At 51.0% G+C, this 23,310-nt stretch overlaps 10 protein-coding genes across 10 annotated transcripts; 4 read left to right on the forward strand and 6 right to left on the reverse strand.

The window, feature by feature from the left end:
• Positions 1-943: 943 nt before the first annotated feature.
• On the reverse strand, positions 944-2,650 carry JKF63_01386 (uncharacterized protein; the record flags this gene model as incomplete). The annotated part of the gene is made up of 1 exon (XM_067897433.1): positions 944-2,650. The coding sequence occupies one exon, from the start codon at positions 2,648-2,650 to the stop codon at positions 944-946; it is 1,707 nt and encodes a 568-aa protein (XP_067753590.1).
• Positions 2,651-3,817: 1,167 nt separating this feature from the next.
• JKF63_01387 (uncharacterized protein) lies at positions 3,818-4,831 on the reverse strand (the record flags this gene model as incomplete). Its single annotated transcript, XM_067897434.1, has 1 exon — positions 3,818-4,831. The coding sequence occupies one exon, from the start codon at positions 4,829-4,831 to the stop codon at positions 3,818-3,820; it is 1,014 nt and encodes a 337-aa protein (XP_067753591.1).
• Positions 4,832-5,715: 884 nt separating this feature from the next.
• On the reverse strand, positions 5,716-7,050 carry JKF63_01388 (uncharacterized protein; the record flags this gene model as incomplete). The annotated part of the gene is made up of 1 exon (XM_067897435.1): positions 5,716-7,050. The coding sequence occupies one exon, from the start codon at positions 7,048-7,050 to the stop codon at positions 5,716-5,718; it is 1,335 nt and encodes a 444-aa protein (XP_067753592.1).
• Positions 7,051-7,576: 526 nt separating this feature from the next.
• Positions 7,577-8,014, reverse strand: JKF63_01389 (uncharacterized protein; the record flags this gene model as incomplete). Its single annotated transcript, XM_067897436.1, has 1 exon — positions 7,577-8,014. The coding sequence occupies one exon, from the start codon at positions 8,012-8,014 to the stop codon at positions 7,577-7,579; it is 438 nt and encodes a 145-aa protein (XP_067753593.1).
• Positions 8,015-8,534: 520 nt separating this feature from the next.
• Positions 8,535-9,608, reverse strand: JKF63_01390 (uncharacterized protein; the record flags this gene model as incomplete). The annotated part of the gene is made up of 1 exon (XM_067897437.1): positions 8,535-9,608. The coding sequence occupies one exon, from the start codon at positions 9,606-9,608 to the stop codon at positions 8,535-8,537; it is 1,074 nt and encodes a 357-aa protein (XP_067753594.1).
• A 662-nt stretch (positions 9,609-10,270) lies between these two features.
• JKF63_01391 (uncharacterized protein) lies at positions 10,271-10,645 on the reverse strand (the record flags this gene model as incomplete). Its single annotated transcript, XM_067897438.1, has 1 exon — positions 10,271-10,645. One exon carries the CDS (start codon positions 10,643-10,645, stop codon positions 10,271-10,273), a length of 375 nt encoding a protein of 124 aa, XP_067753595.1.
• Positions 10,646-12,331: 1,686 nt separating this feature from the next.
• Positions 12,332-14,746, forward strand: JKF63_01392 (uncharacterized protein; the record flags this gene model as incomplete). Its single annotated transcript, XM_067897439.1, has 1 exon — positions 12,332-14,746. One exon carries the CDS (start codon positions 12,332-12,334, stop codon positions 14,744-14,746), a length of 2,415 nt encoding a protein of 804 aa, XP_067753596.1.
• Positions 14,747-15,701: 955 nt separating this feature from the next.
• JKF63_01393 (uncharacterized protein) lies at positions 15,702-17,132 on the forward strand (the record flags this gene model as incomplete). The annotated part of the gene is made up of 1 exon (XM_067897440.1): positions 15,702-17,132. One exon carries the CDS (start codon positions 15,702-15,704, stop codon positions 17,130-17,132), a length of 1,431 nt encoding a protein of 476 aa, XP_067753597.1.
• Positions 17,133-18,113: 981 nt separating this feature from the next.
• On the forward strand, positions 18,114-18,884 carry JKF63_01394 (uncharacterized protein; the record flags this gene model as incomplete). The annotated part of the gene is made up of 1 exon (XM_067897441.1): positions 18,114-18,884. The coding sequence occupies one exon, from the start codon at positions 18,114-18,116 to the stop codon at positions 18,882-18,884; it is 771 nt and encodes a 256-aa protein (XP_067753598.1).
• A 1,032-nt stretch (positions 18,885-19,916) lies between these two features.
• Positions 19,917-21,731, forward strand: JKF63_01395 (uncharacterized protein; the record flags this gene model as incomplete). The annotated part of the gene is made up of 1 exon (XM_067897442.1): positions 19,917-21,731. The coding sequence occupies one exon, from the start codon at positions 19,917-19,919 to the stop codon at positions 21,729-21,731; it is 1,815 nt and encodes a 604-aa protein (XP_067753599.1).
• Positions 21,732-23,310: the final 1,579 nt, after the last annotated feature.

A 23,310-nucleotide genomic window follows, 5' to 3' on the forward strand; every position in this document is an offset into this window, starting at 1 on the left:
TCAAAAATGATAGGCCAGAAAAGAAGCGGCCCCTTCTATTTGCCGTACACCTTTCCATCCCCTCCCCCCTGCACAGACACACATTCCCCGCCCTCCCCCCCCAAAAAAAAAATGCCTGTAATCCTCTTATGCGCCACATCGATACTTCCATTCGCTCTACCGTATCTCTCTCCCACTCTCCCCCCCCCTCCCTTCGAGCGATGCGTTCGGTGTTGAAAGGCTCGCTCCTCTCCTCTACACGCCCCTCGCCTCTCAAGAACTGCTTTCCAGCGCACACAACGCAGTGGTGAAAATGCCGGAGAGAAGCGACGAGGTGAACCAAACACGCACACAAAGAGACGACAAAAGAGTCCACGAGAAGAAACTGTGTGTGCGCGCGTGAGAGGTGCAGAAGGGAAGGCCCGGCGACAAGGCGGTGGAGGGCGGTGGAGGGAAACTTTATAGATCTGCAAATCCATAACGAACGAAGAGTTACGCAGGACCTTGGCGACAGAGAGAAAAACAGGGGAGCGATGATCCAGCAAGGCCACCAAAAGGGAGCCGAAAAAAAAAGATGACTATTTGCGCTGTTGCAGTTGCGGTGTCACGTCTGTCTTTGCTCACCACTGATCGTTTGTTTTTTTTTGTTTTTTTTTGGTGCATCACAAAGCCCAACAACCTCGCCTCTTCTATTACGCATCAGACTGCTCCATGCAAACACACCGGTACTCACCAAAAGATGGAAACAAAGTAAAGGACCAGTCGTCACGTGCGTTCGACCTGTGAATCCTACGCGAATACGAGCCACTGCCACACGGTGTGCCCTCTCCTTCCTCCATTCTTTCCTCCCTTACTTTCGTCATCGCCACCTTGCCTTACCTCCATCTGCCAACCAGAAGCGGCAGGCAGCAAGACCAGTGGCAAAGACCCAGGGAGAAGGGGGCAACAGAAGGTGCACATTCGACTACTTGCCGCGACCGCCCTTCATGCGCGTGACGCCTGGGGCACCAGCAAACATACCACCCATACCAGCCTTGCTCATAGCCATGCTGCCGCCACGGCCGCCGGCCGCCTGCTTCTTGGCTGCTTCCGACTCTGGGTTCATCACGGTCTCGTCAATCGAGAGAATCAGACAGGCTGCCTCCGTGGCGCTCTGCAAGGCGTTGCGTTTCACCAGCGTTGGCTCCCACACAAAGTTGGCGAAGGTGTCGCACACACCACCGTTCATGATATCAACACCATACCACTGACTGTCTTTCTCAGGAGCCATGTAGTGCTTCTGGCGCAGCTTGTTCACTGTGTCCGTGCTATCGTGGCCAGCGTTCTCAGCTAACTGACGCGGAATGATCTCCAGCGCACGAGCATAGCCAGCAACCACCATCTGCTCCTTGCCTTTGATCGTCCGCGAGTACTCACGCAGCCTCTTGCTCAGCTCCATCTCGATGGCACCACCGCCACCAACGACAGAGCCAGTCTTGATTGCGCGCTTCACGATGCAGATGGCGTCGTGCAGGGAACGATCCGCCTCCTCAATAAATTGCATGGCACCGCCGCGCAGAATGACGGTAGACGTTTTCGAGGTCTTGCAGTCGGTGAAGAAATTGAAGCGCTCTGTACCAACCTGGCGCTCCTCAAACGTGCCACACGTCCCGAGGACCTCGGCTGGTACGTTGTTCAGGGTGGACTGCACCACACCGCCGGTAGCCATGCATACACGCGTCATATCGTCGTTCGCCACGCGGCCAGCGCAGAAGATATCGCGATCAGCAAAGTACTGCGTCGCTAGGTCTCCGATCGGCAAGCGAGACAGCACCACATTGGCGCCCGTCGCAACACACTTGTCCAGTTTATCGAAGATGATCTTCCATTCTGCATCAACTATAGACTGGTACTGTTTCGGGTCCTTGATGCGCACCTCTGCATTATCCTTCTCTGCTTTTAGCTCTAGCTCCACGTTCAGAAGCAGTACCTTGGGGTTGTTGAACTTTTTGCGCTGCTGCTCAAAACCAGCGTAGGAAAAAGTTTTCTTGAACGCAACGCCGTCCACCAGGATGCTATCGCGCATGCTACCGCCAGCCACCTTCTTGATACCGATGAGGCCAAGGTTCATGTCGTCGTCCAGAGACATGACCGCCTTCACCGCCATCTCGGCGAAGAAGCGGCGCTCTGTGTTGATCAGCTTTGAATTAAGCGCGGTCTCCGCACAGCGAATCAAATTCTCCTCATTTGAGTCGTTCTCAGCCCTGAATGGGACGCAGAGTTCATCTAACGCCCTCATTGCGATGCTGAGTGATTTACGGTATGCCTTGACAATCACCTGTGGAGCAATGCCGTCCTCCACACACTGCTTCGACTCCTTCAACAGCTCACCGGCCAAAACGACGACAGAAGTCGTGCCATCGCCCACCTCATTGTCCTGAGCATGTGCAATGTCCACGAGACTCTTTGCAGCCGGGTGCACAATTTCGAGCAAATTCATGATGGTGGCGCCATCGTTACTGATCTGCACATCGCGACCGTTGTGGATAAGCTTATCCATGCCACATGGCCCGAGTGTGGATTTCACGGTGTCCACAATGTTGATGCAGGCGTTAATGTTGCTGATGAGCTGCGGTTTACCCTGCGAGGTGTCAGTACCTTCGCGGAGAAGGACAAGCTGTGGCTGAATCATGGCTCAGTGAAAATGGTGCGCGAAATAAGACTTGTAGGAAGGGGAAAAAGTAAAATAAAAATTTTCAACTAGATGACGAAGGCAAAGCACAACAGTTTTTGATCCCTGTGACGTCGATTCAAGGAAGCCTCACGAAAAAAGAAAAACGAAAAAAACGGTGGTGCAGAAGGAGAGCACGTTGTGGAAGAAGAGAACCTGGGTGTGCCGTGGACGAGAAGTGTGTGGGGTGTAGATACAAGCCTGAGTGAGAAAAAAAAACGTGTCTCGTCACGAGTGATCGTGAAGATATGTAGAGGGAAACAAACTGTCGGTTGATCGAGCGGTCAGGCCCCCGGACACCCGGTGCGCAACGAAGAAGCAAAAAGGACCGAGAAGAAGGGGGAAAAGATAATTGTGAGAGATGGGGGGAAAAGACGGTGAGACGTGTAGACACGCAGAGGACAAAAGAATATCACACACACAAAACGAAAGGGCGCAAGCGTGTGCATTTGGTGGAGAGAATAAAAATGAATCAGAAGGAGGGGACCGGGGGGAGGGCGAACTGCTAGACAAACTAGGCATGGGATATGACGAGTAACCTCCCCTCTCCCCACCAACACCCCCATTGAGAGTATGTCCGCGCGGAAGCATCACGGGGAAGACACCCACCGCTTATTGCCGTGAAAGTAAACGGGATCGCACACCCCACGCATAAAAAAAAACTGCACTGCTGCAGACTTTGATGACTTCTCTCTTGATTTTATGTTCAGCGAAAGGGCCTCTCTATTCTTACATGGCAAAGGGGGGAGGCACAAAAAAAAAAAGAAACACGTCAACAAGCGCACAAACATACACGAGAGAGAAAACGTGCCAAGTCCTGTGATGCTGGTGAGGGGGCGGGTGCGGAATGGGGCTTTCGTTAGACTCATTACCCTGCAATCAGCTCAAACAATGCTCGTCAAACTATCTACATCGAACGGCACCGTCAGGGAGAGGGGGGGGGGTGGGGAATACCGTGCGCCGGGCACGCTCTAGATGTCGCCACTGCACGTGCTTCGTGAGGCAAAAAAAAAGGTGAGAAGCAGACATGGAATCTGGTGAGTATTCCGGTGGCTTGTCTTCCCTCCATTTGGGGTACCCTGGCACGCTGCCAGTCTCCATTTCTTATCGGGCCATCCTCCGAAAAGATCATTGTTTGTTCTGTAGCAGGGAAAAGAAGAACTCCGATTCCAGGGGACCATCCTCTTCCAGGTCGGTGCATTGAACAGCGTTACGGATCCGGTCCACGCCGTATTTAGAGCGGAGTGTCTGAGGAAAAAGCACATGGCACACTTCCGGATCATGTGGACCACACACCGCCCTCAGCGCCGGCACGGCATTTTCAGCGCAAACCTCAACGGCCCAGCATGGGCCGGACGACAACTGCTCCACGAGCTTTTTGTACTCCGGAATGACTCCGTTGTACACCTCTAAAAAATCCTCGGCATCCGCCACCGTCAGCTGGTAAGAGCCAAGGGCACTAATGTAAAACCCCTCCGCTATTAGCCGATCAAGAATAGGACCATGATGGCCACTAGTGATTGCGTGTGGTTTGATGACGCACACGGCGCAGTTTTTCAGCACCGCCGTGGACTCTCCTGGTCCCATAACTGCCCCCCTCAACTCCTGCACGGCACTTTCGCTCAAAACTTGCGTCACAGCAGCAGAAAAAGACGCCGCTATCGACGCTACTTTTTCACGGGCCCCGGCGCCGCTTACCAGCAGAACTAGGCAGCGTCGCACCTTTGATGCAACTCGGGCAGCAAGGCTTTGAGAGAGCTCTACTAAGCGGATGAAGGTAATCCGTAGGTCTTTCGTGGTGAGTGACTCAACTACAGAGCCTGCTACCGCGCTATGATGTTCCATGTCAATGGTAATCATGCACTCACCGGCGTTTGCGGTGAGCCGACTGCGTGTTGCCTCATCGCCGTAATCAACGATGCGAAGGGGACGGGAAAAGACATTAATGGTGGCCCCCACGTAAAGCTCGTTCGGGCTCAGCGAGGGGTACGCGCAGCGCTTCAAAAACAAGCGCTTCGTCTTAAGATTGTACATTTCTATTGTTTTGTCATCCGTGAAGTAGCAAAACTGGTACGTCCGAGATAGGCTTGCTTGTGGGTCAAAGTACTCCACCACAAACGTGTCTCTTCGCTCACCTACCATTTCCCTCTCTGCGCTCGTGTGTGTGTGTGTGTGTGTGTGTTTGTTTGTGTTTGTTTGCTTGTAACGAAGTGGGTTTTAAAGCCTTTGTGGCGTCTCGTAGCGACGGTGTCCGGAGCAGTGAGAGGGGGGCGGACGGTGCTCAGCGATTTTTCTCCGTACACACACGCCCGCACGCACTGGAGTGTGGCCGAAACAAATCAGAACTTCTTCAAGGGGATGGGGAGAGGAGGGGGCAAGAAACGGGAGCATCGCTGGCAATTTAAGAGAGAAGCCGCGTTCGAGAACACAGGTCGCCATGCTGAGGAGGGTGAGGGGTCACGGAAAGAGAGGAGCGGCGAGCCGTCTGTGGGGGAGAAGAGTTGCATCACTTTTGATGGACAAAGCAATGCGCCAGCACTGAAAATATATCTTCCTTCGCTCAGTCTTCTCTAGAGATGCCGCGGCACATCCCCTGCCCGGCCACTTCCACTTACTGGATGCTGAACAGTCCAACCGCTGACACTTCAAAGGTGCATCATGATGATCGGGAACCGAGACAGAAAACAAATTGCGGGCGTGTTCAATAGGAAGACGGGGGGTCACTGAATGACACGAAAAGGGGAAGAAAATCTCAGCACTTAAACGAAAAATAGTAATGGCTAACATTCAAGAAAACTTGAAACCATGGCGGCAGTGCGCTATGGCAAGCCAACTCCAGTGAATCATGTTTTGTTTCCGGTCAGCAAAGGCACTTCAACACTCACGCTGACATGCGCACATATTGGTGACCGTTCATATGACTGACACAGCCAGTGCAGTCGGTGGTGGAGAGCATGCAAAGCGATCAAACTTAGGGGAGCTGTGAAGAACGTCATGTAAGCCGATCCCACGCTCTATGGAACGTTTTACTCCACATAGCCGTAGGTCTTGCGTTTCGCCAAGGGCTTCAGGTTGTTGCTGTGGACGCGTGACATCTCCTTCACTGCCTCGCGCTTCTCCGCCTTCTTGATGCGCCGAGAAGTACGCAGGATCGCCTTTGGTGCATTGCGCTGGTTGCTAATTCGCTTAACCTCAAGGAAGTTAGAGTATTTATTTTTTAAAGAGCGCATGTAGTTGAACTTGTGCTTCTCTGGGCCACGCAATGGGCGAATAGGCTTACTGGCGTCGGACTTCCACACGCGCAGCACCGCATCTTCGCTACCAGTGTAAATGTAGTTGTTGTCGGGAGACCATTTCACCGCGTACACGCTGGCCATCCGCTTCGTGTGGAACATTTCAACAGAGTCGGATTTTGTCGTCTGATGTAGGTCCCAAATGCGCAGCGTGGCATCTTGCGATCCGGCGGCAAACATGGTGCCAGTCGGGCTAAAGTCGACAGACGTAACGGGACGGATGTGACCCTGGAAGACGCTGCGCGGACGTCCAGGAACACGAATGTCGAATAGGTAGCAGTTACGGTCGTCACTGCCCGTGACGAACACGTTCGGGTCCATGGGGTTCCATGACAGGGACGTTGAACACATTTCCATCACGATCTTGCTATGGGCTGATTGACTGCGAACGTCGTAAAGGAAAACACCGCGATCGGCCATGCAGCATGCAACTAAGTTGGTCTCAATCTTGTTGAATCGGCAGGAAGATACCGTGTCATCCCCCCACGAAAATCGCTGAAGCGGTTGCGTACGGTTCACGTCCCAGACATTCACCACATCTGACGATGTGACGAACCACGACTTGTGAAAATGGTGATCGATGGAAGAGAAGGGAAACTCACCGAGAAACTCTGCAACCGGCTCGATAGACTCCTCACCAGGGTCAAAGTCCATATCCCACATCTTCACAGTTTTGTCACGTGATGCGCTAAAGCATGCAACGCCATCTGGCGAAATAGCCACACCGTCTACAGAGTGACGATGCGCGTTGAGGGCCGCACGTTTCTTCCTCGTCATCACATCCCATACTATCAGGCCACCGTCAACTGAGCCTGTGGCAACAATAGACAAGTTGGTAATGTCAGTAGCGATCGACTGAATCGTATCCTGATGACCTGGTAGCGCAGCCACGAAAGGCTTCGCGAACATTCGGTCCATTTTGGCAGCAACCACGGCGCGTGTCAACTCCACCTGTTTGGCCATTGGATTAAACTTCGGATCATAATTTCGATTGACCTTCGGCACCTCCGTTGCACGATCCTTCGTCCACTCCAACTCAGAGCGGCTGATGGTCTTGATCTTGACCATTCTCCACGTGCGAGTACAAGTCTCAGAAAATACGCCGTGTGTATTAGCAGAGGTGTGAAACTGTAGCAAAAAAAATGCAACAGACTCAAGACGAGCTGATACGACTCGGCAAAAGACGTTTAACTTTGAAAACAAAACTTTGAGCACCAGAAGTGAGCCATAGAGGCAAAATAGAGGCCAGGGAGTCCAGAACAGGAAATGAAGAAATATCGCTGACAAATCAGCTCATGCTTGAACGAGGAATTCCAACAAGCAGCGTGGCTATTCCCTGGACGTAGATTTCGAATCGAGGAGGAAGTTGCGCTCGCAGGGTGGCAGATTACATCGCTGCCTATAGGTTTACGTGCTCTAAAGGAAAGCCTCCAGAGTAGATAGGTGTCAGGCTAATAGTGCTACCTTCGTTTTTTTTCTTCTACGATTTGAGAAAACCGCTAGTGAACATCAACAGAAATGAGGCTGCAAGAGAAAGACGAATCCACACCTCCCCCTCCCCCTAGTGTATTTTTCGGTGAGAATGAGCCCTTGGTTATTGAGGATCCTCTACATCCCCGTGCTCTGTAAACGGAGCAAGCATCTTCTCTACAAACTTCTCGTAGCGAATAATACCGCCCTCCTGGAATCCCTGAATTAGATCGCGGAACTCTTCCTCGTGGTACTTCTCCCCCATAGTTGTCATGATGTGCCGGAACTCGGCCACCGAGACCGTTCCATCCAAGTCCTTGTCGAAGACACGAAAAGCTTCTTTGACAGCCTCCGCCGTGTCCATTTTGTCGTCGTGTTTTGCTACGAGAGCCTCGTAACTCGACATGTCGAGATCCGTTGCTGTCACCATGATTTCTTTGATCTTTTCCTCACTTGGATTTAGTCCAGCAGCCCTCAGTGCTGTTGGAACGGAGGCCTTGGGAATTTTGCCGTCACGCTGCAGAAGCTCAAACGCCTCCTTCATCAAGGTTAAGCGCGACATAACAGCAGAGAAGTTGTAAGTAATCTTATTCTCGAAGGAATCCGGGTAAACATAAACTTCAGTCAAGGAACGTATTCTGCTCGTTTGAGCTTCACGCAGCGCAGAAAGTGGGAGACGGGTGGAATGAGGAAAGAAGCTGTGAGCACTTCCAAGATAAGTGATACTCTAACTGCTTACCAATTTGGCAAAACATACCATATGCATGCACAGCGAAGAACGAAAAACCAGGACAGGCTGTGTTTCGATAGCACCTTTGGAGATGAATGATGAGAAATACCGTAATTCTTACACTCCTGCGTGTTGACGCTTTTGGGTCACTCAGGATAATCTAGCCGAGCACGGGCGTGTGCTTTTCAGTTTTCATCCGCTGAGGATTATAGTTTTCTCTCGACTTCGGCTGTGACTATAACTGTAACGACTAGACTTGATTACAATTAAATCAGAAAGAACAACATGTGCACGTGCATGGCTGCAAGGGTAAAAACGACTCCGAGAGCGGCGGCGTTGAAGTTCTGATCCGCTACAGCAGCTCAACGTCTCCTGCAAGGATCATTCCGAAACAAAACCAGAACCACCAAAACCGACGAAAGCTCTCGGCCACTCTCTCAACTCCTTCAAAACGTGAATGGGCCTTCACCCAGTTGTACTCGGCGAAATTGGCGGGAATTTGAATTTCCTTTTTCTCCATATCTACGTAATATGGAGAACCCGGTGGCATGACTCGGATCTGCTGCCCCTTCAAAAACCAGCGGTATAGAAATGCAGACTTTAGTACGCCTGAAAGAAATTGCTCCAACTCGTCAGGGTTGACAAATTCAGGGCTAGTTTTCCGTTTCGGATCATCCCAAAAACTTGTTTCGAAGAAGTTAAATTTCAGAGTAGCCCCCACTCGAATACGCACCTTTTCGATGTCGGCCGTTTGGCGAGTTTGCTGTTCCTCCATCATCAGCTGCACAGCTTGCAAACGAGGCGCAACAGTTGACAAAAATGTCAAAATCTCTTGCGCTGAGGCTGTATCTAAAATATTAACAGCACCCGAGGTCCAGTCCACGTGAAAAGCACTGCGGCGCTCCGCTGCTTCACGAACAGAGTACACTCCCACAACCTTCGGCTCACGCTCCTGGAGAAGCCAGTTTGTGAGGGTCCCTGTGGTAATTGTTTTCTCCCCGAGCGGGATGTTCACAAGATCACTGGTGCAGGGGTCTTTCACAAGATGAAGAGATAAAAAGGAGAAGGCTGCGGCGCGCTTGAACATTGAGTCGTTGTCTAGCACTCGCCTTGAGAAGCTTGTATAATCAGCCTCATCATCCCACGTAACGCGTTTCCATTTCATCCTCTTTATTAGTTCCTCGGATTCATAAAATTGCTCTAACGCGCGAGAAGCGTTGTTTGGCTTTGCCATCTCGTTGGTCTGAGTCGCGCTCTCTTTTTCTGAAGGTTTTACGGAGCGGAAAAATTCAAAAAAATCTTTTGTATACGCCACAAAGCCCTTTTCCATCTTGTAACGCTCCTTTTGAAGAGCGCGTACGAGGCTCTTTTGCTGAGTAAGCCATTCTAGGATATCTGGCTGGAAAGCCAGTCTCCTGACGGACATGACTTTTTCTGAGCTTCGTAGAACTCCACAGAAATTGAGAGAGAATGTTTCAGCAAAATAGTTGATCTTTAATGAAGACGCAGAAGAAGCCAGCTGCATAAATTGTGGCAAAAGAGCAACAAAGTCGCCAAAATGGGAGAGAATCATAGGGCAAGTTATGAAGAGTAACATGCCCCCAATAGAGCAGATAGTAGTCATTGAAGCCAGCGGCAATGCGTTTTTTCCCCCTCCCCGGAGCAACAATGCCTGTTGCTAAACAACTGCCGAGCGTATTAGTCTCCCAATTTCGCATTCAGGTTAAGCGGGTTTTGTGGCCACCTGAAGACCTTCACACTCCGGCTCATGTACTCTTGACCAGCGATCAATATATGCAGATGCTAAAGGAGCTGACACCTCGGCAACCAAAAATGTCAGCTTAGATAATAGTAATAACCAAAGGCTGCTGTGTACAGGACCGAGAGCGGGAGAAAACGCAGATGAGTACAGCTTCGTCTGCTAGTCTTGCGAGCAAAAGAGTGCACAGAAGCTGGGCTTTCACTATTTCAGGGGAACATGCCTTGGTTGCTGATATGGATTCCTAACATTTCTTAACATTCCCGAGAATTATGTGGTGACCTGGGCACGCAGGTGCTGTAATCAAATTGCCGTATCTGAACGCCTCACTAGGCAGAACCTCCTTGTACAGCCCCCCGGCAACCATCATATCTGGCGGCACTGCAGGATAGCACGTCGAACTGCGCGAGTTGAGTATACCAGCGGCAACCAGGACCTGAACTCCGTGGCAAAAGGCGAGGACGGGAACATTCTTGTCGAAGAAGTGGTGAGCGATCTTCAAAAGCTTTCTGGTTTCGAAGAAAGTACTCGCGCGAGCGCCTACCAGTAACGTCGGAGCCTTGGTATTTTTGAACATTCACTCCATCGAACGTTTCTAGTAATGAAATAATAGCCGCGCGTCTCCGAGTACAATTGCCAGCCTGTGAAAGTGGGAATAACGGTTGCAAAAGCGTCACTCTTTTTTCTCCGGAAAAAAAGAACATCCAGAGTGCCTCCTAGGGACACCATGGCTCGAAAAAATAGCCATTGCCTCATTGTCCTTGACAAAGCCAGCCGCCAGTATGGGAATGTTGTCCATCATTTTTTTCAGGAGGTCCAACAGAGGTTTTGCTTAGAGATGGGCGCCAAGAGACGACAAAGCCACGCTTTAAAAAAAGATAGGCCTCTGCAAAAACAGGTGGCAGATAGAGCTCCAAGTAAAAAAAAAGTCCAACTGCTTTGTGGGATGTAAAAGGCGTGGTTCACGATCGTTAATAGGCGCCAACGATATGAAGTTACATCACATTCGTGTCAGATCATCTTAAGAATGTCTTGACGAAATGCACTATTTGAGACTCGTTTTTCGATGAGAAAACAACACGCGCTAGAGTGAGGCAGGGAATTCAAGTGGAATCAGTCCCACGCCGAGACCTCTAATGCTCCATTACCGCTTGCACTGAGCAGGATGCTGTGACACCAAAGCACAACATTCAGCTCTGAAAAGCAGATCAGCGGCCTAGCGAACTTGTTTCTCAACACTGTCGTATTTTCAGAGGGTCACAAACATATTCCCTTTTCCCTGTTGTGGCAGACTGGACACAAGCGCCATGCGTTTGTCGCAGCGAAGAGAGTATACCTCGGCTTCGGGGGGGGGGGGGCAAACCGGCGGACAATCGAAGAGACCCTCCACCCTCCCCCTCAAAATAATGTTTTTACGTTCACAAAGAGTGCACGGGCAACCTGATTGCCATCCGCTTGACACGGTACGAATTACAGTTAAATACATGCATTATTTCCCGGGCCGCATGATTGATACTCCTGTGTTTGTAAAGACCTTTGAGGTCCGTTAGAAATACACGCCTTTTGGACATTTATCTGAGTGGATCATAATGCTTCAAAAATCAGGCGAAGATTTACAGAGGCACGAGTCCACGTGACAACAAGAGAAGATCCCCTGATATTTGAACGCTTCCGCTTTTACCATGAAACGAGGTTTAAAGCTCTGTGCGAAGTTATTCACAGGCCCATCGCATGCGTCGCAGCAGCGGTCAACACGCTTTACAGGAATGCTGCTCCAATCATCTGCACACAGGCTCTGCCCCAAACTCTACCCCCCCCCCCCTTCCTTTGCTTCGCAAGTCACCTCAGAGCCACTCTTGTTATGCCGCTGTTCACGTTGGAGGGGGGGGGGGGGCTCTCCCAGGACAGCGGGCACTGAGGGCCATGTGAACTGCCTGTTAGTAGCAAACACATTGCCTATAATGTGGGCATTGCACACCCCTCAATTGTAGTGGATCGCGCGCAAGGGGTATCACACTGGGTATGTCCGCTGACATCATTAGCAATAAGCTTTTATGAATTCTTTACTCTCTCGATACCTGATGCGATCACCACCAGAGGCGTTTCGGTATTGTCAGGCGAATAGGGATTGCTTTGCTTCCCAACATGGTAGGCAGTTAATTTTTGATACCACGTTGAGAGACTCTCTGTCACATTCGCACTAGTACAGCATTCAATTATTGAACTGGCTTTGCACTCGCAAGCAGTCGTCTGTGCAGCAAAGAAGATTTCGTTCCACTCCTTCATTTAGACCCTTTGCTTTCCTTTCCTCTCTTTCCCCACCAACCGTCTGCAAGGCTCTGAAAAGAAACGCTCCCAGGTGAAAACGCCCAGTTTTGATTCTTGATAAGATGGTGTTTTTTACAGATGATAATGCCGAGAAGCACCTCCAGAGTTTGTTGGACTATTTTGACAGGGTAAATTATCCATTTCAGCCCCTCAGTGCAGAAACAAAGGAATTTTTTGGCAGATACTTCGGCGGCCATGGACTTGTGAACTTCTGCGATTTGGTTTTCGGCCCTTACTACGAGAAATATCACGGGGATGACGGCGAAATGTGCTGGATGGATTATGCAAATCGTGCGCCTACAAAAAGCTTGGCGGTTGCGCTTCTAGGGTTGATTCATCCAAGCTCGAGTTTTATATCCACGTTAGAGGCGCTCTCGATTCCATCGCCAACTTTCGCTGCTCGCCTGAAAAAGGCGTGGAAGAACTCAACCGAGGTGCGCTCCACTGCGTTTCACTTGCTCGACCTGCCCCTCTCAGCTCTGCACCCACAGTTTTTTAAGCTGATGGGTGAGCCGGCAGATACAAGTCTGTACGCGCTGCCTCGCTCTCGCTGTCATCCGATTTTGCTAGTGCCTTTTTGGGATCCACCGGTGGTGACTAGAAAGGAGACTAGTCAACAGCAGGTGATGACGTCGCTGCCATGCTTGCCGATGGGGTATTTTTTGTTTCGCCTTCTGATATTTGGCATGAAAAGGGTAAGGAGAAACAGCGCGGACTACCTTGCATATCGGAAAAACTCTACCGTCGCTACATGGATGTGGCATGCGAAAGATGTCATTTATTCAACATTCAAGAAGAAGATCCCGGTCGACATGCCGTTCTACGCACAGCTATTGCAATCATACATTCAGATATACGTTTCAGCAGCTCTACCACGTCATCTTAGCAGCAAAACCAGCATTGCTGACATCACTTGGACCACAAACGATGCTGTTGCGTCGGTTTTAATTTTGGCGCCCGAGTTGCTGGCACATAGAGAGGTAGTGCAACCTCTTAGAGAATTAGACAGATTTCCCTGTAAAAATACCGAAAGTCTCGCGAGGATTCTTTCCGTGGTGCCACTCTATACTCGGATGGTGTACGCAATGTCAGAAGAAAGCAGCAGCTCTCCGTTTATGGACTCCACCGCTGTCACCTCACAAGACTACCCAGTGAGCTCTTCGTCCAAAGCACAGTGTGACATTGAAAATATCCGCAAAACACTGTACAGGAATTGTCTTGTAGTGCTACGCGAGTGCCTTTTATCCTTGGAATTAGAGCCGCACTTCAAAAGTGCACACTTCCTGTACTGTCTAGAATTGTGGGCGGTGCTCATGAACCCTTTCGAGAAGCAGCAAAAGATGGCCCCACCTCTTTATGTGGCGCAGCATTTTGAGTCGTTTGGTTTTCTCGTAGTGGATGTGTTGAACATGATTGTGAAAAGCTCTTTTGTTCACTCAATGACAGAGGCCAGTGCAAAGGTGCTAAAAAAATGTTTTTTGCTGATGAGTCAGGATGCTGTGGGAACACTTCTCGGAGAAATTAACCTATCGCAGCCATCTTCGCACACAGTTGCGGAAATGTTAACTCGTCATTTTGTTTTGAACTGGATAGGAAATGATGGTGTTATACAGTTGCCGAACCTACACGGCAACACTACCTGCAGCCTTGCTGCCAGAGCATACGTTGCGCTGGAAGGACTAATCACCGATGACACAACGGAGATAATGCGGGGAGAATTAAAAGAGATACTCAGCTTGATGAACTGCGTGTTCCCACGGCTCGCAGAGTTTCGGGATACATGGTGCCCTCTTGAGAAAGCTTCAGTAAATAGTTGTAAAGCTGCGTCCATCCCCACTCCCACAGTGGTTCGGCCCCTCACTGAGAGTGAAAAGTCGCTTTTTTTCAGAGGCGGCAAAGGAAATCAGAAAGTGTTTAGCAAAGGCTTGCGTTTCCCCATTCGCAACAGACGTGTGCCTGGAAACCACAATGGAGCCTTCCAAACGAGCTTCCGCAACGAGTTACCTGCGCTGCTTGTTTTTTCCAGGTACCTGGATGGGTTCATCGAAGCGATTTTGGAGAAATACTACTCCAGTGTTATTCCTAAGTGTGATAATGGGCACCGCTTGTTGCTTGCTTACTCGAAAAATTACGTCTGTACTCACCACACGCGTGAGCCAGCAATTTGGGAGTGCACTATTTGCGAAACCGTTTATGGTAGTTGCTGCAGAGGGCTCCCGTGCCGCGCGAACGGAGAACGACTTGCCCCAACCAATATGCCTGGAAATGATGCGCAACAGTGCATCGCTTGTGGGCAAGTGGTTTCGGAAGACAGCTACATATTTTCTTCCCAGCGCGAGGGTGGGTCATATTTTTGTCCAGATTGTGCCTCTCGTCCTTTCAGGCCTCCGTCATTGCGCTGGATAGCGTCCTACCAAACTTGGTCTATTCTGGGGGTCCTTTCTCTTTTTTGCATCCTCATTAGCTTCCTGTCTTGACGCAGATAGTCGCCCCACCGTTTATACGGGATCCTCAGCTAGCATACGAACCTGTGCAGTCTGTTTTTTTTTGGGGAGGGGGGGAACAGCAGGTTGTTTTTTTTCTGGTTTCAGGAAATGTGTTTAATGTTTACCAGATGTGAGTTGCAGGAATGTATGCAAATGCACCAACGAACGATTAAAGTTGCGAAGGCACTATGGACTAACGATGCTTATCCCTCGGGGGACTTTCCTTCAGAGGACCCGTGACACGCTGAAAAAAGAAAATAGACCCACTCCCTTCCAAAAAAAAAATGTTCTGCAAAGCATGCAGGTGAACCTGAGGAGCTATACGTCTAGCTCCAGAGGTCAGATCATTTCATGTCGGCTCGCTGGGTGGGGGAAGATGGAAAGGCGTTTTGAGCATGGTACCTAGTTGCTTCAGCCGCCCGGAGCGCATTGCGGCTCGCCATATTATAGTTGAATCGATACGTTTTATATTCCCCTGAGATTTATATCTTTTGGCGCCCTTCAGCGGTCACGTATTCAGAACCGTTTGCTCCTTAGGTCATGTCTTTTTCAGAAAACAGTGACCTTACCACTTTTCCACCCATTACTATATCCTTGGATTTCGAAACATTGTACTTGGCTGTTGTGCTCCTCTTTTTCTCTTCGTATTTTTGGACTCCTTCCCAACCAACAGTGCCGATCAAACATCCGCTTGCAGTGAGACTTGTTTCGGTTAGGAGAAGAACCAAGACACATTGCTTTGAGACTTGGAAACTGTCGCATCACTTTCACTTCAACGGATCAGCTGCGCCAGTATTTTTTCAAGGGCGTTTTCTGAGGTACCTCATCTACACCTGCTCGATTTCCCCTCTGGTGCTTTCCAGAGTTCACTACTACATACAGCATTATCTTCGGACCCGTGTAGCTTTCAGTCAGATATCTAGGTGCTCCTGTGTCCTTAGCCGTCATGGAGGAACTCCCCTTGCTGCGAGCCAAAGGGAGTCACGTGAGAGAAACAACAGGTCCATCAGTGGGACCGGGTTCGTATGATCTAGATAGTTGGGTCACTGTCAACTGTAGTCGCGCACCTTTCAACAGCACCAGCCTTCGACAGCCTCTGTTGCCTGTCGCTGCCGGACTTCCGGGGCCTGGTGCGTACAACGTACCCACAGTACCAAACAGCTACGCATTCGGGCTGGGGTCGCCGCCATTCGTCTCGGAATCTTCTCGTTTTGTCGCACCATCCTGTGATGAGTATCCTGGGCCTGGTTCCTACAATGTCACGAATTATTCGAGCAAAAATAAGAATCCCAGATCGTACACTTTTTCCGGACCGCGAGAGGGTGCATTTGGCAGCGAACCCGGGGGCAACATCGGCCCCGGGTGCTACAGTCCCAACTACGCTGCTGCAGACCGCAGGCACCCCAAGGCTGCCGGATTCGCCAATTACAGTGCTCGAGAGCTACCAAGACCACCAGCGGGTCCGGGCCCCGGGAGCTACGATCCTCTCTTAGGGCAGCGGTCCATTGCCGCAGCGAAACCTTCCTCAATGTTTGCAACAAAAACCAAAAGGTCTATTTGTGGCGGCAGCGGCTCCAATAATTTTCCTGGGCCTGGTACCTACGATGTAGGACTGGATTCAGAGCGAGATAGAGCGATTCCGCGCGAGCATTTCTCAGCTTTCGGCACTTCCTCCTCTCGCTTTGCCCACAAAACGGAGGGTAATTTACCGGGCCCTGGCGCGTACACAGGGGAATTGGCACCACGTCGTTTCCTCCCGAAGACCGACAGTGGCTCAGCTGTGTTTCTCTCAGAAAACGAACGCTTTCCAGGATCAGTGGTGGCTCCGTCGCCTGGTCCAGGAACCTACGACGCACGTCTCCCTTGTCGGCACCAGCATTTTGGTGAGCCGATGCCGTTTGGGTCCACAGTATCCCGGTTCAGTCCAGTGTGGTCGCAGCGCCCGCTGTCAGAGCCGCTCGTCTTTTCCGGAGACCCCGACAGTGGCCGTGCCCTGGGTCGGCGAAGGATACGTCCATTCATACAGGGAAAGATACAGCCATCGAGTGCGCCGCCGCCACTGCAGGACCGGGCGTACAATGTGCGCTACGATTGGCCGAAGCCAACGTCTATGGCGACCACCACATTTGGAACATCTGAACGATTGCCTCTTCACCAAAACACTGGGGTTCCCGGACCGGGCAGCTACTGTGGGTTAAGTTACCCTGCGCCGGGCGGCCGCAAGCACGGCTCTTCTACCTGGGGCCGCGATGTGCGGTTCTCCGACGTCGTGCCGCCTTCGGGGTCGCCAGATCCAGGCAAGTACTATCACGCCAGCACTTTTCTCAAGAAAACATTCAACGCAACAATTGGCTCAGATACGGCGTGGATTGAGTAGCGGCAGTCTACCGCATGCGTCGCCGCTTCGCTTGTGCTGAAAAATGGATGTAAAACAACGACGGTTCAGCAGTTGAACCGGGAATCGAGACTTCTTTGCGATGTGAAACAACGAACATCATGACCACTTGTGATAGTAAAAGCAGATGCTTTCCCAGGCTCGGAAAAGAAAGCGCCGCTGCTCCCGCTTGATCGATGGAGTTTCGCGCATGTAAGCTATATTCTCTCTGTGTCAGCTTTTTGTTTTTATGTCGCCCTTTCTTTCTCTACACAAGCAGATCATGTTTTCACCTTTGAAGAAAATATCAGGGGTAGCTTGGATCATAATCTTCATAGGCAAGTAGTCCTTTACTTTGGCCTATGTGCGCGCTGTGCTCCAGGCGTCTGCATCCTGTACGGCATGCCACGGCTGTAGCCGTGTGTAAGGCACGCTGCTTGACATGCTACCTCTCTCGAAATTCTAACTCTGCACACACCTCATTTATACTTGATCATTTGACCGTCAACGAAGTCTCAGCCGTTGCAGGTAAACTTCGAAGCTTTGCCTCTGCTGATGACCATTTGAGGTTTCTCCATGAGACACAAAATTCTCTACGCGGATGCAAATACTTTTTCTGCTCTCTTTTCCCTCCCATCTCTCTCTTTTCCTTCATTTTATGTCGGTCTTATTTTTCGAATTGGAGAGCTAAAGAAAGCTTTTGGCTATCCGTCCCTCTGCGTCTCTTCTTCTGCCGGATCCTTGCATGACATGCGACTTCGAGAGAGCGTACCGAACTTAGTCTCTTTTAACTGCGGAGTCTCTCTGAGGGCCATCGATAGTGGCGTTTGCCCGAGGCTCAAGTGTGGGTCTTTTTTTTTCCCTTTTTTTTGACTTCCCGAACATCCTTCGGCGTTGTCATCTGCTGTATTGGTGGAGAGTCAAGGTACAAAACCTCTTTTTTTTTTTTGAAACCCCGCTGTATTCCCTTTTGAAGGTCTATCAATGCTATCACAATGTACCTTTGTGATGTCACGATGGACATCGCGCCTGCCCCCGTTCGTGCGGCGTGCTGTCCAGGTAGATCAGATGGAAATGGACTCGGCTCTGGCTCAAATGTATTCCTTGTGCGTCAAGCCCTCGCTGGTGAGCAAAATGAGCCGGGCCCGGAGGATGACGAAGGGTCACTACTACCGCGATGACCCCGCATTTCTCATGCTTCAGCTCCTCTTCATCGTTGTCGCGTCGATTGCGCGGTGGCTACTCCTGGATCTGACAAGGTCGCTAGTGCGCACCCTGTTTGTCGCCGTTGCATGGTACGTCCTGGGCGGGCTGGGCATGGCTTGTGTATGGCGTGCGGTTGCAGTGATTTACCTCTCCTCATGCTCGACATCCACACAGGGTGGGGTTTCAACTGGGACCACCTCAGCCTTTGGAGTGGACTCTGTCGTGGATTACCTGCGCTCCGACTTAGACTGGCGCTATGCATTTGACGTGCACTGCAACGGGTACTTCACATTCTTCATGTGGACAGAGGTGATTGCATACTTTCTAGCACCCCTCATGCACATGTCATGGGTGAGCAACGCGATTGTTTCCATTGGAGTCACCACATACCTGTACAATGTCTTCTTGGGCTACCTGGAGATCCCGACACTGGCGTACCAGCAACGCCTGCTTTACCCTGTGCCTATAGTAGGTTTGCTCTTCTTTCTCCTTAGCATCTCCGACGTTAACGTTGGGCTATTGTTGTGGCTGCTGCAGTGCTCCACATGACCATGAGCAAACAAAAAAAATCATCGCGCTTGACATAGGAGAAAGGGAAGCGGTGATGTTTGTTGGTTTCCCTACTGCTTGGTGTCGAAGAGACCAAATAATCCATGAAGAGCTCCTCAGCTACGTTGGCCAATGAGTCTTCCAGAGTTTCGGGGTAAACAGTAGATGAGACGGACGCACGCATGACCCTTTCTTCACCTGCATCGAGATTTTGTGTGTGTGTGTGTGTGTGTAAGGGACACCAGCATAATCTCATGTGGCATTTGTACCCCCCCTCTCCCTGGCGGCTAAACGCATGTTAGCCTGTCTTTCTCCCTTCTCTCGGGTTCATCCAGGCATATATTCGTTCTCGCCGTTCCGCACGAGAGTCGATACCGCGGGCAGCTTGTTCTTGATTCAGACTGTCCGATTTTCTTCTTTACCATCTCTCTGCTCTACCTCCTTACTACGTACGCTCCCGTTGCACTCGACTCCTTTCATAACAGGAATGTGCATCTATGTCTGCACACACACACACACACTGCAGCAGTAGCTCTCTAGTTTTCCTTTTCTTCAGCTGTTGTGCCCTAAGTGTTCACCCAGATTTCCTCCTCTTCCTCTTCCCGCTCCCGCTTCTCTTTGCTCGCGGGCTCTTGACGTGGTAGTGGACGTGAAACGTGGGGGACAGTGCACACACTGGGAAATAAAGGAGAAAGTTCACCAGGTCGCTGTACAACACATTGTAGGGGGCAGGGCGCACACACGCACGCAACCCACGCACCTTTCACACGCAGCGGTCCGGCGCACTACTATTTCACACCAGCGCCTTCCTCCGCCATTACCCCGGGCAGAAGTGGAAGTGGGGGTAGGAGGAGGCGGGGAGCGGAGAAAAGAGCAAAGTCGTGCTTGCCAAGAGTGAGGGCAGCAAGCCAAGACTCGGCACCTCTCGATCGAAGGTGATTAGTATTTGCCACACCTCACCTGTTTCAGCACCTCCTTCAGCTCATACGTCGCTGATTGACTATTGAGTTTTCTTTTCCAAAACGGCTCCTAATGCTGCGCCGTACCGTCTTAGTACGGCGCTACCCTTTCAACAAGCGCGGTCCTCGTGAGCGAAAATCATGGAAACACCATGTTCTGACAGAGCCTCCGAAACCGGTGGAATGGCGTGACCCAAAGGTGTGGACGAAGGACTTGAGCCAGATGAAGTCATTCGATGCTCCGCAATGGGATCTGTGGCTTAACCGCGCCAGGTCGCAAGATATGGACGAGGCACTTCAGCCTTTCATGGATATGCCGCAGTCCCTCAAAGACCGCCGGTACGATATTCCCTGGTGGGCGAACCCTTTTGGAGCCTGGTACCTGCAAAACGTGCTTTCAGTGGAGCTGATGAAGCTGCCTGGGCGAACGAATGCCGAGAAGATTGCTATTTATCGTGGGCGAAAGAACCCTCCCACCTGGGACAAGTCGAAGGAGGGAGTCATGGACGATGAGGTACTACTAAAACAAGTTGTGAAAGAGCGCTGGCGCACGCTTGAGTTTGGTGACCGCGACGCGGGATACCCGTGCACATTCAGCGACTACATCCAATTCTTGAACGAGTGGTTCAAATCATTAGATGAGGAGGGGCTCCAGCGTCTGCGAGAGCACTTTGACCGAAAAATACGTCCCCTTCTTGCTGTGATGTCGCATGTAGACTTGATGTGGCTTGAATCGCTCACCCAAAACTCTGTGCAGAACAAGGAGCAGCTGGAGCGACGCATCGGGTTCCAGACCTCACTCGGTACCCCGGAGTTCTTTGACATGTCAAAGCGACTCCGATACGAGATCAATGAGGACTACAAGGTGCGCGATGAGCTAGGACCGGAGCTATTTGCGCTGTGGAGCAAGGCACCCGAGCGTTGGCCACCGGAACGGCTGGCGAAGATGTATGGTCTTGACTTCACGCTTGTCAGGAAGATTCTCGTCTGGCATCACTTCAAGGCATGCTACGACGCTTGCGTAGAGCCAGACTGGTCCTTGCCAAAGCGCCTCTTTGCTCTTGAGTGGATTCGCGACGTGCGGGCTCGCAAACAGGGTCTCTTTTACGGAAAGCTGCGCTTTGCAGAGCAAAAGATCACGTTTTACAGTGACAAGTTTCTCTTTCGCGACCTCGTCAACCGCCGTGAGGCAAGCTACGCGAATGTTTGGGAGATGGACGATCCGTATCGCTTCTTGCAGACCGAGCAAGACTATGAGGACTACTGGGGTGACAACTACGACGTGTATCGACGCATGTTTCCTGAAATGATTGGTAAGACGGGTGAGCCGGTCCAGCAGTACAGCCAAATGCCTGTCTGGGCGGGACCGCACCGTGACCACGCGAACAAGTCCGAGCACAACTGGATGTTTGCTGAGATCGGCGTGAATGTCGGCCATGAGCCCCTGAAGAAGCTGGAGCTGGATCCGACAAATGAGAAGCGTCGTCGCTTTGTAATCCGCCAGCCCGACGGCTCTCTGCGGTCGGCAAAAATGTCTGAGATGCGGGCATGGTACTGGAAGGAGGAGTGGGCAGACTTCCGCTTTTGGGCCCCCCAAATGGAATGGGGTGTCGAAAATACGCCGTCCATGGAGCAGTACCAGGAGCATGTACCAGACACACCCGATGCTGACTATCGAAAGCAGCGCCGCATTCAGTCCCGTCCTGTGAAGTGGTTTTATGAGAGCCACTATAGCCGCAGTGGTAACTTCGCTGGGTTCCAGCCTCTGCGGTTCATGCAGCGCCGCACCCAACGTGAAGTGCGGTGGCCAGACGTCGTCAACGCTGCTGTGCAGATCGAGAAGAGCAAGCCGAGCTCCTATGTGTTCAAAGCAATCCCAGAAATGTAGGATGGATACAGGTAAGGTTCGTCGGTGCACATTTTGTGTCCACAGGGTGTTTTCCATTTTGCCCTTCTGGCTACTGTTTTATTGTGTTCCCCCTTTTTCACACATCTGGATACCGGTTCTGAATGTACGCCTGGGCGAAAAGGAAGCGCTGGGCGGCATGCAGTGGTCTTTTCTCTCAGCGTACACTGTGTGTGTGTGTGTGTGTGTGTGTCTGTGCATTTCGTTCCCCGGTGCTGCACCTTATGGTGTTGCAAGGCGGCAACCGTGGTGTACAGTTTTTTTCCCGATTTGGTGGCGACAGTGCTGCAGTTTGCAATGGAGGGGAGGAGTGAATGGAGAGGGTAGCGCTAGTCGCAAGGTTACAGAGATTTGTTTTCTTTCTGCACTTACCCTTACACGCACATCGGGTGGCGAGAACACGCGCATATCACATATGTTTGTTTGCATCTGTACACGCGCATGTATTTGCGCGTGTGTCGATGCCCCCCATCCCCCCTTTCTTCCAAGTGATGAGGAAAGGATTAAACAGAAGTACGACAAAAAAACCCGAAAAGGATTGGTCACCTCACCGTTACACATTCCACAGAGCATGGGAGCGCTCGTATCGCTGGAGCTTCGGTTCGGAAAAACTAGAAGCTAGTATCTAGGTATCACTACAGATCTCTCACCATCGGCATCGGAGAGGAACACCGAGAGCTAGTGGTGAAAACTAGAGGGCAATTATGTGACGTCAATGGTAAATATGAACGTGCGCCTCCTCGACTTTGTTGAACAAGAGAGCTCCCAAGGCGAGGCGGGGATTAATTGAGTGTCTTGACCATGGAGGGGGAAGCTCATCGGACGGGAAAGATCGAGGGAGAGGGCCTTGGTGCGTGAAGGGCGGATGCGTTCCCTTTCTTGATCTTTCATTTGTGCGCAATTCCTCTTACTCAAGCGCTACCGTGACGACTTCATCTTGACGCGCTCTCTTGCTTCCTTTTAGTGGCTCATTTTTCCCCTTCTTCCCCCCCCCCCCGTTTTATGAGCTTTATCGCCCCTTCGCTGTGGAACCGCTTTCCCTTCGCACTCTTCCTCTCCTTACTTTTTTTCCACTCTTCTCTCCCCAACGGTCTCGCTCCCTCCTTCCCCCCGTTCTTCATCTTACGGTTTGACCAACGAACGGCTTTCTCCTGCTTACTGATCTGTTTGTCACCTATTGGTCTCATCTCGCACAAAATAGCCGTAAGGGGAGGAAAAAAAGGAATTTCTCAAACAACAGCAACACGGGCGATTTACACTGTGTAAAACTGTTAAAGGGCGTGCGGGGAAGCATCGCTGTGGGTCGCCTATTCTAAGCACGGATTTAGACAAGGAGGGGGGCCGGCAGAAAGCCGAGACGCGCACCAAAAGAGGTCTCAGCATCTCTCGCAGAACATAATCTGCGTATTTTGTGTGTATCTCTTGGGAGAGGAGGTCTCGTGGGTAAAGTTGCATCCAATTCTCCACGATACACACTCTCATTGTGGCTTCCACTTATTGGTCTATTCTCCTCACTCTCCCTACTCACTCATTTTGTTTTCTGGTGTTGTGAAAAGGAGGT

This window comes from Porcisia hertigi, chromosome 35 (genome assembly GCF_017918235.1).
Source record: "Porcisia hertigi strain C119 chromosome 35, whole genome shotgun sequence".
Taxonomy (NCBI): domain Eukaryota; phylum Euglenozoa; class Kinetoplastea; order Trypanosomatida; family Trypanosomatidae; genus Porcisia; species Porcisia hertigi.